This window comes from Suncus etruscus, chromosome 8 (genome assembly GCF_024139225.1).
Source record: "Suncus etruscus isolate mSunEtr1 chromosome 8, mSunEtr1.pri.cur, whole genome shotgun sequence".
In the NCBI taxonomy this organism is placed as follows: domain Eukaryota; kingdom Metazoa; phylum Chordata; class Mammalia; order Eulipotyphla; family Soricidae; genus Suncus; species Suncus etruscus.
In genome coordinates this window covers 33,699,460-33,714,403 of record NC_064855.1, presented here as the reverse complement: position 1 = coordinate 33,714,403, position 14,944 = coordinate 33,699,460, and the positions used below count along the sequence as shown (strand labels likewise).

Genomic DNA, 14,944 nt, shown 5'->3' with positions numbered 1-14,944 from the left:
TCAGGGGTCACTCCTGGTGCTGGTTTGGGGGTCAGCTGATGCAAGGAAAGCCCCATATTCCCTTTCTACATCACCATCCCCCAACCCAAAACTGCTTTTCAATTTTGTTTGGGGGCCACACCAACAATGCTGGGGCTTGTTCCTGGCTCTGCACTCAGAAGTGCCCCATAATGATCATCGGAGGCTATCTTGGCTCTGTGCTCAAGGATCAACCAGCTGGGCACAGAAGATCCTGTGGGGTGCTGGGGATCAAGCCCAGATTGGCCCCATGCAAGGCAAGTACTTTACCTACTACTGTATTATCTCTCTGACCCTGAGATTTCTGAAATGCCAACAACTTTCTCTTAGGTTATTGTTATGCTCCTGGGGGCCTTGGGCTCCCCCTAAGTGGTGTAGCAAATGGGAATGGGAAAGTCTGAAGTGCTGAGTTCAACTCCTGTGCCTCACACTTACAAACCCTGAGCCCTTCTGGGAAATGTGAGAGGACATTTGGGCCACACCTAGTGGATATTCCTGGCTCTGTGCTCAAGAGCAGCCCCTGGTGGTGTTTTAGGTGTTTCAGGGGCCATTCTCAGCTCTGTGCTCAGCAGTGATCCCTGGTGGTGTTTAACATGAAGCACATGCAAGGCAAGTGTCTTCACTCTTGTGCTTTGCCCCCATCTCATCTCCCTTCTCTGGGGCCAAACTAGCCCAAGTTGTGTTAGCAAGTCCTTTCACTGCAATGCTCCTCATTATTTTTCATGCATCACACAAAGGTGACTTTGATGTGGCCTAGGTACCTCTTTCATGCCTATGAAGGATTGAGTGGGCTAAGAGAGAGCACATGGGGAAGACACTTGTAAGTGATTCCCCCACTTAGACACCGGGTTGGCAAACCTAGCCAGGGTGACCCAGATCAATACTGTAAAGATTCTACCACCTCTCCAGAAACAGCAAGGTGTACAGATCTCTCTGACCCACATGGTCTCCTTCCTTCCTTGAGCAGATGATTCTGCCCCATAAGACCTGATAACCTACTACATTGTGGGATTATGGGTGGGTGGGGAGGGTTGTTGTTTTGGAACCACACCTGGCAATGCTCAGGGGTTACTACTCCTGGCTCTGCACTCAGGAAGTACTCCTGGTGGGTTCAGGGGATCATATGGAGTTCGAAGGTCAAGCCTGGGCTGGTCAAATGCAACACAAACACCTTACCCACTGTACTATTGCTCTTGCTCCTGGACTACCATTTGGGAAAACAAATTTCCCTCACCCCACCCTGATGGGATCTGTATTGTGAGCAGCTCAAGTCTAACAGGGTCTGACCAGAGGGAAACCCACAAATTAGTGGAGAGTGGCACCATAAGCAGTTGGGTACTGTTGGGGTACAAAGCCAGAAGGAGGCTACTTCCCCCAGGTGAGTGCAGAAAGACCCACTTCATAAAGCTTCCCTCCACCCCAACCCTTAGCCAGCAGGTTCACCACTAAAGCACAGAGAGATTTAAAGGGTTAAGGGACAAACTGACAAATCTTAATCGAGAGAGTGGGGAAAGAATAAAACAGAAACTGTCTCAAGGTCACAAATCTCTGGCAACTTTCAAGGACACTCAGGCCAACTTCAACCCCTCTTCCAAGTCCAGCCTTGGTGTTTTGGTGTTTTTCTGTTTTGTATTGTTTTTTAATGGGGGAGGGATTTGGCAGACCAAAAGGTGCTGAGAGGGGGGACTATCCCTGGCTCTGTGCTCAGGAGCACTCCCTGGTGGCACTTGGAAGCTATTCCTAGTTCTGTGCTCAGGTGCTCCCCCTGGTGGCGGCCATGGGCTAGTCCTGGCTCTGTGCTGGGGAAGCGCCAGAACTAGATACCACAGGTGACTAGAACTTGAAGCGCCCCTTTCTCCCACACAGACCTTTTTTCCACTTTGCACATGCCCCTCTGCGGAGCACACACATCTGGAACCTCTACACCTCTGCCAAGTTGGATTTCTGACATGGAGCAAGTCATTTTGCCCATGGCACTCAGCAGAATCCTGCAAGTAAATCAAACTGTGCCCTTGAGTCCACACACAACCCCCCCCCCCACAAAACAGTGCTAGGAGATAGAGACCTTATAGATAGATGTTTGAGTGAAGGGACAGAGGAATGAATGATACTGCAGTCATGTCATACACACACACACACACACACACACACACACACTACTAGGAATTCACGGGAGGGGGGGTGGCCTGCCCTCTGGATCCCTGCCAAATCCCCAACTCCACCCCTCCTCCAATTGCACCATCACATGTTGCCTATCTCCCAAAGCTCCAAGGCAGATTGTCTGTAATTGTCGAAATTCTGCTCTAGGGAGCAATCAGAGCCTGCCCAGAGGCTGAGGACCTCCTCGGAGACACCCCAAGAACCCCAAAGCTTTTTCCAGCCCACCCTCCCTGAAGACATTTATAGTTCATTGCATTCCTCCCCAGAGTTTAAAATGACATCCAGTCCACCGCAACTGGGATTTTCAAAGCAACAAGTGACATTTCCTGTAGCTCCATAAAAAGAATGTGCAGCCAGCGGCGGCTGGAGTTGGCTGCAGTGGTGGTAGTGAGGATGGGGGCGGTGTAATTACCAGGTCTGCAGCCATCTTCAGCAGGAGGAGGAGGCTGAGGACTGGTGGGCTCTTGGGGTAGCCCAGGGGGACTGCGCCCCTGAGCAGTGATTAGAGCCAAACCCTCAGTGGTCGGCTTCACAGCTGCACCCCTCATTCTAAAATAGAAAGCTGCAGTGGCTTGATCCGAGTGCCAGGGCCCTGGGCGGCCAGACGGGGCACCGCCAATGTCAGCTTCCTCCCCTGGCATCCAGCATCGATCTCTCCTTCCTCCCCACCACCCCAAGGGCCCTCCAGAACGTTTCCCCAGGTTCACCCGGGAAGATAAATTGACTTTCACAGGCAGGGCAGGGGCCACCTCCTGCCCCAAGTTTCTTGCCTGCCATTCAGGAACTATCTCTGGCATTTCCAAAAGTTCTCCCTTTGGGTGGGGAAGAGAGGGAGGGAGGAAGAAAAGAGAGAGAGAGAAAGAGGGGGAGGGAGAAAAAAGAGAGAGGAGAGACTTTTCCAAGAGCCAGCTGGAGTTTCACAGGAAACCACAGCATCGAAGAAGCCATGGCTCCTGGTCAGCCAGGGACACAGAGAACTGGTGGGCATATTTGCAGATCTCAGCTCCACTTCTTGCTCCTGCGCTTGGAGGTTTGGAAGTGAGGGAAATGGGTTACAACTTAAGACACCTGAGTGTAACCCAAGACACTCCAGGGTGCAAACAGGTGCAAGAATCAGAGACTGAAGGTAAGATGCGCTCACCCCAGGGCTGAGACCTGATGATGGGCGGGCAGAGAGAATCCACAATGGAGAGGGATTGGACAGCCAGGGCCGGGCTAGCCCCGCCCCGATATAAATACCATTCCCTCCGACCCTGCCATTCGAAACCAGGGGGGGGCAGTCCCACCCACTGCATCAATGATACGCCTACCTCTGTCCAGTCATTGGACATCGAGGATCACCCACCCAGCCATTGGACAACTGGGCCGTCCCGCCCTCTGCAATAAATACCTACCCCCTCTGGCCCCGTCCAGCCCAATAACCCACCCAAAGTCAGTCCACTCTTGGGGTGCCCCGGGCCAAAGCGTCAGGGTGCGGACAGTTTAGTTTGGCCTTCACCCCCATTCCTGATGCCCAGGACCTCCCCTCTGAAACCGCTTGGGGTCCGCGGCAGAGCGCCCCCGACGCGCACTCACTCACTCACCAGGCCGTCGCAGTTGCTGAGCGCCACGGAGGAGGCTTCGCCGCTGCCCGCCACGTCCCCGACATACACGCAGGTCCCCAGCAGCGGCTCCACGCGGAGGGCGGCGCCCGCTTCGCCCTGCCACTCCACCGTGGCGCCGGGGGCCACGAGGCGCGAGTTGGGGCGCAGCCTCAGGTGCAGGTCTCGGCCGAAAACCGTGACGTTGTAGAAGAGAGCGCCGGGGGGCGCGTCGGGGGGCGCGGCCCGGCGCGCGCGGACCCCCGAGCCGGTGGGCGCCGCTGACACCGCGTGGGACAGCCAGCGGCCCCGCGCGTCCGTGCGCACCGGCACCACCAGGCTGCGCTCCGCTCCGCGCCCCTGGGGTTCACCTGCGACGGCAAGAGGGCACTTGCAGAGCCCGCCAGCCCCGGGTCTCCCCGCGCCCCTGCACGCGCCCCGCCAGCAGCAGCGCGCGAGCGTGCCAGTCCCCGCCGCCGCGGGATCCCTGTCCCGGGGCCCTCCAGGGCGCCAACACATCGCCCGGACGCACCCCGAACCCCAGCACCCGCGGGCGGGGGCCCCTCCCACGCCCCCCGCGCCTCCCCAGCCCTCCCTGGGCCCGCACCCCGCACCCCGGGGCGTACGGGACGACGGAGAGGGTGCTCCGGGGCGCAGGCGGCCGTCCCCGCTGCCCGGGCCCCTCCCTCCGTCTCGCAACTCTCGGAGTCCCCGGGAGGGGAGCCGGAGCGGGCGCCCCGCACGGTCCTCCGGGGGACCCGGGGCGAGCAGCGCAGCGCAGCGCCCACCAGAGCGTCCCCCAGCTCCGCCGCCGCCGCCGCCGCCCAGCCCCGCTCCCCGACCGGGCCGGCGCGCATCGCTCCTCCGGCCAGCGCGGGGGCTCGGCCGGCTTGGGGGGCGCCCAGGGTCTCGCCCGCCCGGCCTCGAAGTTGGGCAAGTTGGGCAGGGCGCGCGCGAGTTCGCAGCCGGCGCCCGGGGAGGGGCGCGCCGCGCGGGGCACCTACCCGGGGGAGCGGCGGCGGCGGCGAACGGGGCGCTCGCGGGCGGCGGCAGCAGGAGCCGCGGCTGGAGCTGGAGCAGCGCAGCAGCAGCAGCGGCAGCGGCAGGGCAGCAGCGCGGGGCAAGGCGGGCGGCGAGCGGCCCAGCCCGCGCCTCCTCCATGGCAGCCGCCACGCCGCAGCCGGGCCCCGCACTCGCAGCCGGCGCGAAAGTTGCCCGCGCGCCGCCGCCGCCGCCGCCCAGCCCACATCTGGGGCAGCTGGAGCCGCCCGCAGCTGCAGCACGCAGGGCGCGGGGCGGAGGAGGCGCGGCGCCGCGAGGGCGGGGAGCGCGGGAGGGCGGGGCAGCAGCGCGCGCGCGGGCGGCGGAGGCGGGGACGGCGGGCGGGCGGGCGATCGGGCGCCGCGCTCAGCCTGCGGTGACCCGGCGCCGCTGCCCGCCGCCGAGCCCGGACGCCCCGAGGCGGCGGGGAGCGGGGAGCAGCCCCGCGCCCTGCCCGAGAGGTCGGACCCGGGAGTCCGGGCGAGGGCGCGCTCGGGATGTCCCGGACGCCGGGCCGAGCGAGACCCCGGTGACACCCAGAGGGTGCCCGGGAGGTGGCGGGCTTGGAGAAGACAACCCCGACAACGAGAGCGACTTTGGGTTGTTTTTCTTTTTGAGAGGGTACGGGGTCTCCACACCAGGCGGTGCTCAGGGTCTGCGCTCAGGGTTTAATCCTGGGTCTGCGCCCAAGGATCATTCCTGGTGGTACTCAGGGGACCAAAGTCAGTGGGTCTGAAGGCAAGTGCCCTCTCCACCCGCCTCATCGCCTTGCATTGGTTTGTTGGGGACTTGGGGGGGGGGTTTAGACCACACCCAGAGCTTACTCCGGACTTTGTGCTAGAGATCGCTCCTGGTAATGGGGGGTGGGGGGCCGAGGAGGTGTATCCTTTACTGTGTCGAGGATCGAACCCGCGTCAGCAGCGTGCAATACAAGCATCTACCCCACTGTACTATCTCTGGCCCCAGAAACTTTATTTTTTTGTTTTGTTTTTTGGGTCACACCCGGCAGTGCTCAGGGGTTACTCCTGGCTCTAGGTTCAGAAATCGCTCCTAGCAGGCCTGGGGGACTATATGGAATGCCGGGATTCGAACCACCACCCTTCTACATGCAAGACAAATGCTGTACCTTCAGGCTATCTCTCTGGACCCTGGCCCCAGGAACTTTTAACACTATAGAGAGAGTTCTGACTCCCCCTCTATATCAATCCTCTCCCTCCAGTGGCCCCAGTCCTTCAGGCCCTAAAATGGGTGTTGATTTCCCTCCACCCACTTCTGGCCTACCGACCTTTGCCCTCTGCAAGCTGGCCTAAAATCTCCTGTGACCCCTCAGTCTTTGACCACACTCTATGTGCGCATGATGGGACACTTCTGACACCACCTACACAGACATCCTGACCACACTTCTAGAAGTTCTAAGCAAAGGAACACCCCAGTTCTGTGACCCTAACCCCTGATTATGGAACTCAGACCTATCCCCGGGGAAGCTTTTGAGGAAACTCAGGGTTGGCACAGTCCTTTCAAAAGCTCCTCAGTATCACAGGAGCTGGCACCAGAGCACCGCAAGCATTTATTATCTATCAACCTTAAAGATTTCCAGAGTTGGCAGAAGAGATCATTCAAGGTTGAAGGAACTTGTGGCTTGAACCCCTAAGCACCACCAGGGATCACTGCTGAGCATGGAGCAGGAATACCCTGAGCACTGCCAGTGTGGCCCCTAAAATCAAACCAAGAGACAAAAAATCCAAAGTAGGGGACAACTGGATAGTACAGAGAGGAGGATGTTCTTGCAAATGGGATGATCCAGTTTTAATCCCCATATGGTCCCCCAAGCCCCACCCAGAGTGCATCCTGAGTGCAAAATCAGGAGTAAGCCCTGAGCATCTGCCAGAAACACACACACACACACACACACACACACACACACACACACCTCAATTTTTGTGGGTTTTCTGGAGAAATGAAAAATGGTAGAAGGAGCTGAGCAACCCAAGTAGGTCCAGCTTGGAGATGTCTGGGAACCCATACACCTGTTCTGTCCCATTTATCCAGTACCAATCTGCATATGTATCCTCTTCTAGAGACAAGAAAGGCCCACCCTCCAGAGCTCATAGGGTTTGATACAACCTCATGTATCTCCCTGCTATTTTTTGTTTGTTTTGGTTTGGGGGCCACACCTGGTGATGCTCAGGGGTTACTCCTGGCTATGTGCTTGGAAATCACTCCTGGCTCAGGAGACCATATGGGGCGCCGGGGGATCAAACCGTGGTAGGTCCTAGGTCAGCCATACAAGGCAATGCATCTACCGCTGCGCCACACTCCAGTCCAATATATTTTTTATTTTTTGTAAAATAAATCCCTATGTTGTGAAATCATCACATGCCATATTTCCAATCCCAGGTGAACGGGTCTAAAGAAGGGTAACCCCAAAGAATTAAACAAACAAGCCAGTCAGGAGGACATGGAGTCAGTTTGCTTCTTGCCTTGTGGTCTTTCTGCCCACCAAGCCAGACAAACCTTTCTTTATTAACCCAGTACAAATTCACCAGGAGGGGGAAGAGTTCCTTAGAGACAAAAGGACCTACCCAGATGGACTTTTACAAGTCAAAGGGCTTGGTGAAAAGAAAGAGGAAATTAGGGGAACACCTTTGTTTTGGATAATAGCATATTCACCCTTTCTGTTCAAAAAATTTGAGAAAGACTATGGAAGTTTTATTCTATTGTTCTCCACCAGAGGTAGGAACCCCAGATTAGAACTGTACATAGGCACAGTAAAAATTGGGGAAATTAAGGGATTAAAAAAAATCCCCTGGGGCTGGAGAGATAGCATGGAGGTAAGGCATTTGCCTTGCATGCAGAAGGACGATGGTTCGAATCCCGGCATCCCATATGATCCTCCGAGCCTTCCAGGAGCGATTTCTGAGCAGAGAGCTAGGAGTAACCCCTGAGCACTGCCGGGTGTGACCCAAAAACCACCACCAACAACAAAAAGATCCTTTAGCAGTAAGTAAGTTGGTGATCTGTAAAAAGCACCATAGGTTAAATTGTGCATACATCATTCTCAAAACAATCAGGTTTTTTCCATATCCTTGTCTTATACATTTCACAAATTTTTTCAGACTTATCTGAAACATAAACTTTAGAACCTTTCTGCAGATATACTTAATTTGAAAATTCTTAAACATTCTTTTTTTTTTTTTTTTGGGCCACACCCGTTTGACGCTCAGGGGTTACTCCTGGCTATGTGCTCAGAAATCGCCCCTGGCTTGGGGGGACCATATGGGACGCCGGGGGATCGAACCGCGGTCCGTTCCTTGGTAGCGCTTACAAGGCAGCCACCTTATCTCCAGCGCCACCTTCCCGGCCCCAATTCTTAAACATTCTTATACCAAGCAGTACAATACAAGTATAGCATCCAAGTTACTTTTCCATAAACTTCTCTAAACAAAATCATAAGAACATTTCTACAGATATATATATATATATATATATATATATCTATATATATATTATATATACAGTTTAAAATAAGTTTACTAAAACATTCTTTTTGTTTTGTTTTGTTTTTTTGTTTTTGGGCCACACCCGGTGGTGCTCAGGGGTTACTCCTGGCTGTCTGCTCAGAAATAGCTCCTGGAAGGCACGGGGGACCATATGGAACACCGGGATTTGAACCAACCACCTTTGTTCCTGGATCAGCTGCTTGCAAGGCAAACACCGCTGTGCTATCTCTCCGGGCCCACTAAAACATTCTTTTTTTTTTTTTTTTTTTTTTTTTTTTTTACTAAAACATTCTTAATGAGCACTGTAATAAGAATCTATAGTATCCAAGTTTCTTCTCCATAGACTTCTGTATATAAAGACATTATAACATTTTGTAGACATAATTTGAGAATAAGTTGCTAAATAATATACACAATCAAGCACAATTGGAAAACATTCACTTGGATAGCTGAGAACCATTAAAAATCAAAGAATATTATGCATTTCTCCAGAACTGTGCAAACTAATATTAAAACCACTAAAGGTTGAAAACAAAATTTTCTGTTTGCAGTGGGACATAGCTATTAAAGTAGCTATTAAAATCCATACAGGTAGAATATAGTTTAACCAGCAATATAGTGACCAATGCAAATAGGATTGAGAGATTAACCTAGAAGAAAGTTGCAGGAAGTTATGAAAGCAGCTTTTCCTCAGTTGGGCTTCTGCTGGGCTTGGATCCATCTTCTCCATCTCTGCCTTCTCTAGTAGGCTGCTGGGGTCTCCTGGAACAGAAAAGTCTTCAGTACCTGGGCCAGAATCTGGGTGGGTGAGCCATCTCATCTTCCTCCAATGTTGGTCCTTCTCCAACGGGGCTTTCTCTTTCGGCGACCTTGGTAAGATGCTGCAGATTGAAGGACCAAGGTCCTCACACAAATCGCCTTTGGTAGAAGAAAGGCCAAGGGCATCAGCATCTGGTATGCTGCTCATAGTTTCAGCTCTCTCTTCACTGCCTGCTTCTGTCCCCTGAGGGGGCCTCTGCTACCATGGCTGGGGGGCAGCTGAGTGACCAGACCAGAAGAGCATCATGAAGCCATTCAGAATGGAGGCCATGTATATCGCTGTTCCAGTGACAGGCACTGCACACTCAGTCCAGCAGAAGGAGCCATGATGTTGTAATACACCAGGGGTCAAATCACTCACCATCATGGTCTTCAGGTCCTCAGGTTGCCGTTCAAGTATCAGTTGTAAAAATAAATCCTCGTGTTGTAAAATCACTTCACACGCCATATTTTAACCCAGGTGATTGGGTCTGAAGAAGCAAGGTAGCCACAAAGAATTAATACGCCAAGCTATTCAGGAGAAATATTATTAAGTCAGTTGCTTCTCCCTTCAAGATCTCTCTGCCTGCCAAGCGAAATAGACCTTTCTTTATTAACCCAGTACAAATTCACTGGAGAGGGAAGGGTGAGTGAGACAAAAGGACTTAGTTAGGTGGACTTTACAAGTCAAAGGTCTCGGTGAAAATAAATTTGTTTGGGGGAAATAGCAGGGTATCAACTAACAGTCTTTATCTCCAGTAAAATGACTTGCGGTCTGGAGGCCACACCTAGCCAGTACCTGGCTTTGCACTCTTGGCAGGGCCAAGATACCCTATGGCATGCTGGGGATTGAACCCAGGTCAGCCATATGCAAGGCAAAAGCCCTACGCAATATACTAAGCCCTAGGACAGGATACTTTACGTCCCTGTCATATAGATGAGGCTAAAGCATTACTATAGCCTGTAGGGCAAGTGGCCAACCTAAGTTTATATCCCTGTATCCATATGGTACCTTGATCACTTCCAGGAGTAATTCCTGAGTTACAGAGCCAGGAGTAAATCTGAGCATGACCAGGTATGACAAAATAATAAAATTTAAAAATGCTGTCATGTGGAAAAGCCTGCATCTTGCTTTTGAAGATAGCTTACCAACATAAATAAGGAGATGGGGGGGGTTGTTTTCAAAAACTAGAGACTACTAATTGCTAATGGTGGGGATGAGGATGAAGCCAGTGAAGGTGAGATGGGCACAGAAGCAGACATGAAGAACTTTCCTTGCTACAGTCAGGAGCAGGAAAAGCAAAATTGTTAATTAATGGTTATGGTCTAAAGCTGAATGTGGTTAAATAAACTTGCACAGTTCAGAATAGTGATTCAACGATTCTTTTTTCTTTCAGAAAGAGGCATGAGTTTGTTTCCAACATTCTTGAGTAACCGTGGGCAGATGTTCCATCCCAGAATCAAGCATCCTGGTCTCCACCCAGAGATTCTAAATGGCAAGGGCTGAAGTGATAGTACAGTGGGTAGTACATTTTCCTTGCACACAGCTGACCCAGGTTCAACCCCCAGTACCCCATAGGTCCTTTGAGCCCTGCCAGGAGTGATTCCTGAGTGTAAAGCGGGGAGTAAGCCCTGAACACTGTTGGGTGTGACAGAAAAAAGAAAGAAAAGGAGGGAGGGAGGGAGGGAGGGAGGGAGGGAGGGAGGGAGGGAGGGAGGGAGGGAGGGAGGGAGGGAGGGAAGGAAGAAAGGAAAGAAGAAGGAAGGAAGGATGGAAGGAAGAGAAGGAAGGAAGGAAGGAAGGAAGGAAGGAAGGAAGGAAGGAAGGAAGGAAGGAAGGATACATGAAAAGAATGAAGAATATATGGAAGAAAAGAAATAAAGAAGGAATAATGGGTGGAAGGAAAGATGGACGGAAGGAAGGATGTATAGAAGGAAGGGAGGGAGGAAGGAAGGGAGGAAGGAAGGATGGAAGGAAAAAAGGAAGGAAGGAGGGAGGGAAGGAAGGAAGGAAGGAAGGAAGGAAGGAAGGAAGGAAGGAAGAGAGGAAGGAAGGAGGAAGGAAGGAACTAAAATGGCAGATAGATCACAGCCCTGTGTTCAGTTCTCATAAACACTGCATATCTGAATCAGACAAACCCAGGCAGCAAAAGTTATAGTTAAGTAATTAGCTTTAGTAAATTAACATTTCAGGGAACCTTATGGAACACAGCAGATGAGGGGTGTGGCTCTTGCTCTTTATTTTGGGGGGTATTGGGGAAATATTAAGTGGTATTCTAGGACTCCAGACAAAATGGGGCATTCTGGAAATTCTTGAGGATTTCCAGGCCATACCCAGCCATATTTTGTATAGGCTTCCCACCCATGGACAAGATCTGGGAGAGATCAAAGTATACAGATTCAGTCCACATTCTGCCTGGAGACCCAAACTGAGGACTCCATGTTCATCTTAACCAGTGGCTCAGAAAAAGGTCAAAATGCAATTGTCAGAGATTGGAGCAATAGTCTAAAGGTTAAGGCACTTGCCTTGCAAGCAGCTGACCCTAGTTCAATCTCCAACATCCTATAAATAGGGTCCCCTGAGCCTGACCAGGAGTGATCCCTGAACACAGAACAAGGAGTTAGCCCTGTACCATGAGGAGTGACTCAATCCCTCCCCTCAAAGAAAAAAAATAACAAAAATCAACTCAGTATAAGTAAACCACACACTTACATATACACTCAACCCTGGAAATATACTTGCTGGGGGGAATTGCCAACTGTGCTCATGGCTGAGCCCTTGCTGTGTGCTCTGAAATCGCTCCTGATCTCATCTGTGTGCACAGATGTACATAGGCACAAGAGCATGTATGCAAACATGGGCAAACATTCATGTACATGGATGTATTGTACACATACCATGGACATGGGTATATATGTATATATACACCTAGGTATACTCTAACATATATGTTAATGTGTGTATACATGAATGGCATAGAATCTCTCTGTGTTTAAGGCAGATACTCAGGTATGGACACAGACATGCAATGTGCATACAAAACACATGTGTGCTTATACAAATACACACTACATAAGGCATTGTGTACACCAAATATGTGTGTGCATTAACATGCATTATGTAAACAGGGACATATATGTGCACATAGAAATATACTGTTGTGTCCTGGGCACAGGAACAGTACACACATTTGCACCCAGCTACATACATGCACATGTGTTAATGGGTACTATCCACATGTGTGTGAATGTGCATGTGCATACAAGTACACATACCAATAAATGCACATAGAATGATGCGCCGCATCATGCATGAACCTAGACATTGCACATCACAATGCACACATACACACATGTTTGTATAGGTGCAATGAGTGCTCAGTCATAAACCAGGCAAAGGCACACGCATGCAGGTACAAAAACCATGCTCATTCATGCATAGGCACACAGTGCAAATGCATGTACCCAGGTAGCACGTATGCACACCAGACACACAGAGAAGCAATACACACATTTCTGTACAAGGAGACACACATTGCATGTATGCAGGAAGGGCATAGCGCAGGTATGTGCATGTTTTAACAGTTTCACACATGCAAATATCACACTTCCATGTGGATAGGCATACACATCACACTGTTGTAGGCACACAACAATGCACAGGCCTGTACAGGTGCTGGACTTCTTTGTTGTGTGACCCACATGTGCCAGTGCTCAGTGCTCCTGGCTATGGGACTCGGGTCACTTCGGGAGAGTCTCAAGGGACACTATGTAATTCTGGGGATTGAGAACCAGGTCAGCCATGTGCAAGGCAAATGCCCTACATGTTTCACTATTCCTTGGGCACATATTTTGAACATGTATGCATGGCATTCCCACAGCATCGTGCAGAAGTCACACAGACTCACAAATGCACATGCAGCTATAAATGCACATCTAAGGACATGTACACATGTGTACATTACATGGTGTGATGACTTCAGTGCATGTATGATGGCCACCTCTGTCTGAGTTGTGCGCATGCCTGCAGAGACTAGTGGTCATATGCACATACATGTTCATGCATAAGTGTGGAGCCTAACTCTAGCACAAAATACCCATGTATATATACACACTGGCAAAATCATTCTTGCAGGTCATGTGTCATGTGCATGCAAGGAAGTCACATGTGTTCACAGATGCATTTGTATGCACAGAGACACACACATGCACATCTATATACATGATCGGGTGAAGGCACACAATTGTATGCAAACACATTTGTACAGGCTCTAGCACCTGCCTATACAGATGAGCATACATGCCCTTGCACAGGTGCTCACCAATGCACATGGACACATATGTAGAGAGGCCTATACCTACAGCCGTGCAGCTGCTCACTGGCCCCTTCAATGCCCAAAGACGGAGGCACACAGACTGATGCTCCAGAAGTCACTCGGTGGCCAGGCCTCCCTGAATGCATTTGAAAAACTAGAAAGAGGCAAAAGACTTTCAGGATGCCACTAGTCCCCACAGCCATTTCCAATCTCTCTGTCAAGCAACATGGCACCACAGCCATGTCTGGAAAAATGTCTTCTATTATATCCAAGGACAAAATGGCATGATCCTCGTCCAATCAATAATACCTCAGGTCCGATGAGACCTTCAGATTGATTTGTTTTAAATTTTTGGTTCTGTTTGTTTTGATTTGGGGCCATATCCAGTGGTGTTTAGAGCTTACTCCCAGCTCTGCACTCAGGAATTACTCCTAGAGGTGTTCAAGGAATCATATGGGATGCTGAGGATTGAACCCAGGGTGGATACATGCAAAGTAAGTGCCCTGTCCACGGTCCTATGTCTCTGCCTCCCTCAGATGGTTTTTAATGGAAACCTAGCAAGGTCCTGACTCATTCGACCTGCCTCATTAGAGCCTCCCCAAGTCTGCACCTTGACCTTCAACCTTGCTGGATCCCTGAATCTTGATCTTCCTTGACCTTAGACTTTGGCTTCCTAAACCTTGAGTCTTGGCCACCAGTGTCACTCTGGTCCTTCAGCAATCCCCCACCCCACCCCCCAGGGCTCTGAGCTCTGGAGGAAACACCTTCTGCAAAAGGCCTGCTCCACCAAACCATCTGTCACCCAAGATACTAAGAAGAACCCCCAACCACCCCACCCCATCACCACCACCCAGTCTCACTTGTAACAAATTATATCTGTTGTGCAACTTTGCAGGACAGAATGTGCATGTGCCTGGCTCTTTTAGTCGTTGCATAATTTTCCAGCTGTTTCCAAGACTTGGTCGGTCTGGCAGTTCTCACAAGCCATAGATAAAATGAGATCTATGTAAATAGAACACCAAGCATATGTGTGCCATGAAACAAGTGAGAAGAGAAGGGAAGGAGGTGGAAGAGCGGCACTCGGTTAAAAAAAAAAAAAAAAGGCAGATGAAACAAGAGTAAACATTTGGAATGCCACCTTCCACAAGTCTGGGCAAGAAAAAGAAGCTGGGATGCGATTTCCATGGCAAAGGGGGCCATTTTGTCTTGCAAAATCAGTGTCGATTGGGGGAAACTTAATATCCTCCACCCAGCTGATTCCCCTGAGGTTGGTTTGTGGGGTGGGGTGATTTCTTTGTTTGTGTTGTATTCTTTGCTGGAGCAAACTGCAAACCCCAGGGTTTTTTGTTATGTGGTAGCCATGCTCTTGCTAAGATTCTTACCAGTATAACCTGAGATGCCCTTTGCAATGTGCAGAAAGCCCCTCCATTCCTCAAGGTCTGGGTTGGCATACAGAAGCCATCTCTGCTCCTCTGGGGATGGAGGAGTACGGAAGTTATTGCTATCTATTTTGAGATACCAGGACCCACAG

The 14,944-nt window shown here is 51.1% G+C and overlaps 1 protein-coding gene across 1 annotated transcript in view; it reads right to left on the bottom strand.

Annotated features, from left to right (window-relative positions):
- Positions 1–14,944, bottom strand: part of ADAMTS2 (ADAM metallopeptidase with thrombospondin type 1 motif 2) — a 175,635-nt gene that overhangs the window by 107,269 nt on the left and 53,422 nt on the right. The window contains exons 7-8 of the mRNA XM_049778439.1: positions 4,192–5,361; positions 3,762–4,129 (exon numbers count right to left, since the gene is read on the bottom strand). Of these exons, the coding sequence (XP_049634396.1) occupies positions 3,762–4,129; positions 4,192–5,361 (1,538 nt within the window). The remainder of the gene's footprint in view (positions 1–3,761; positions 4,130–4,191; positions 5,362–14,944) is intronic.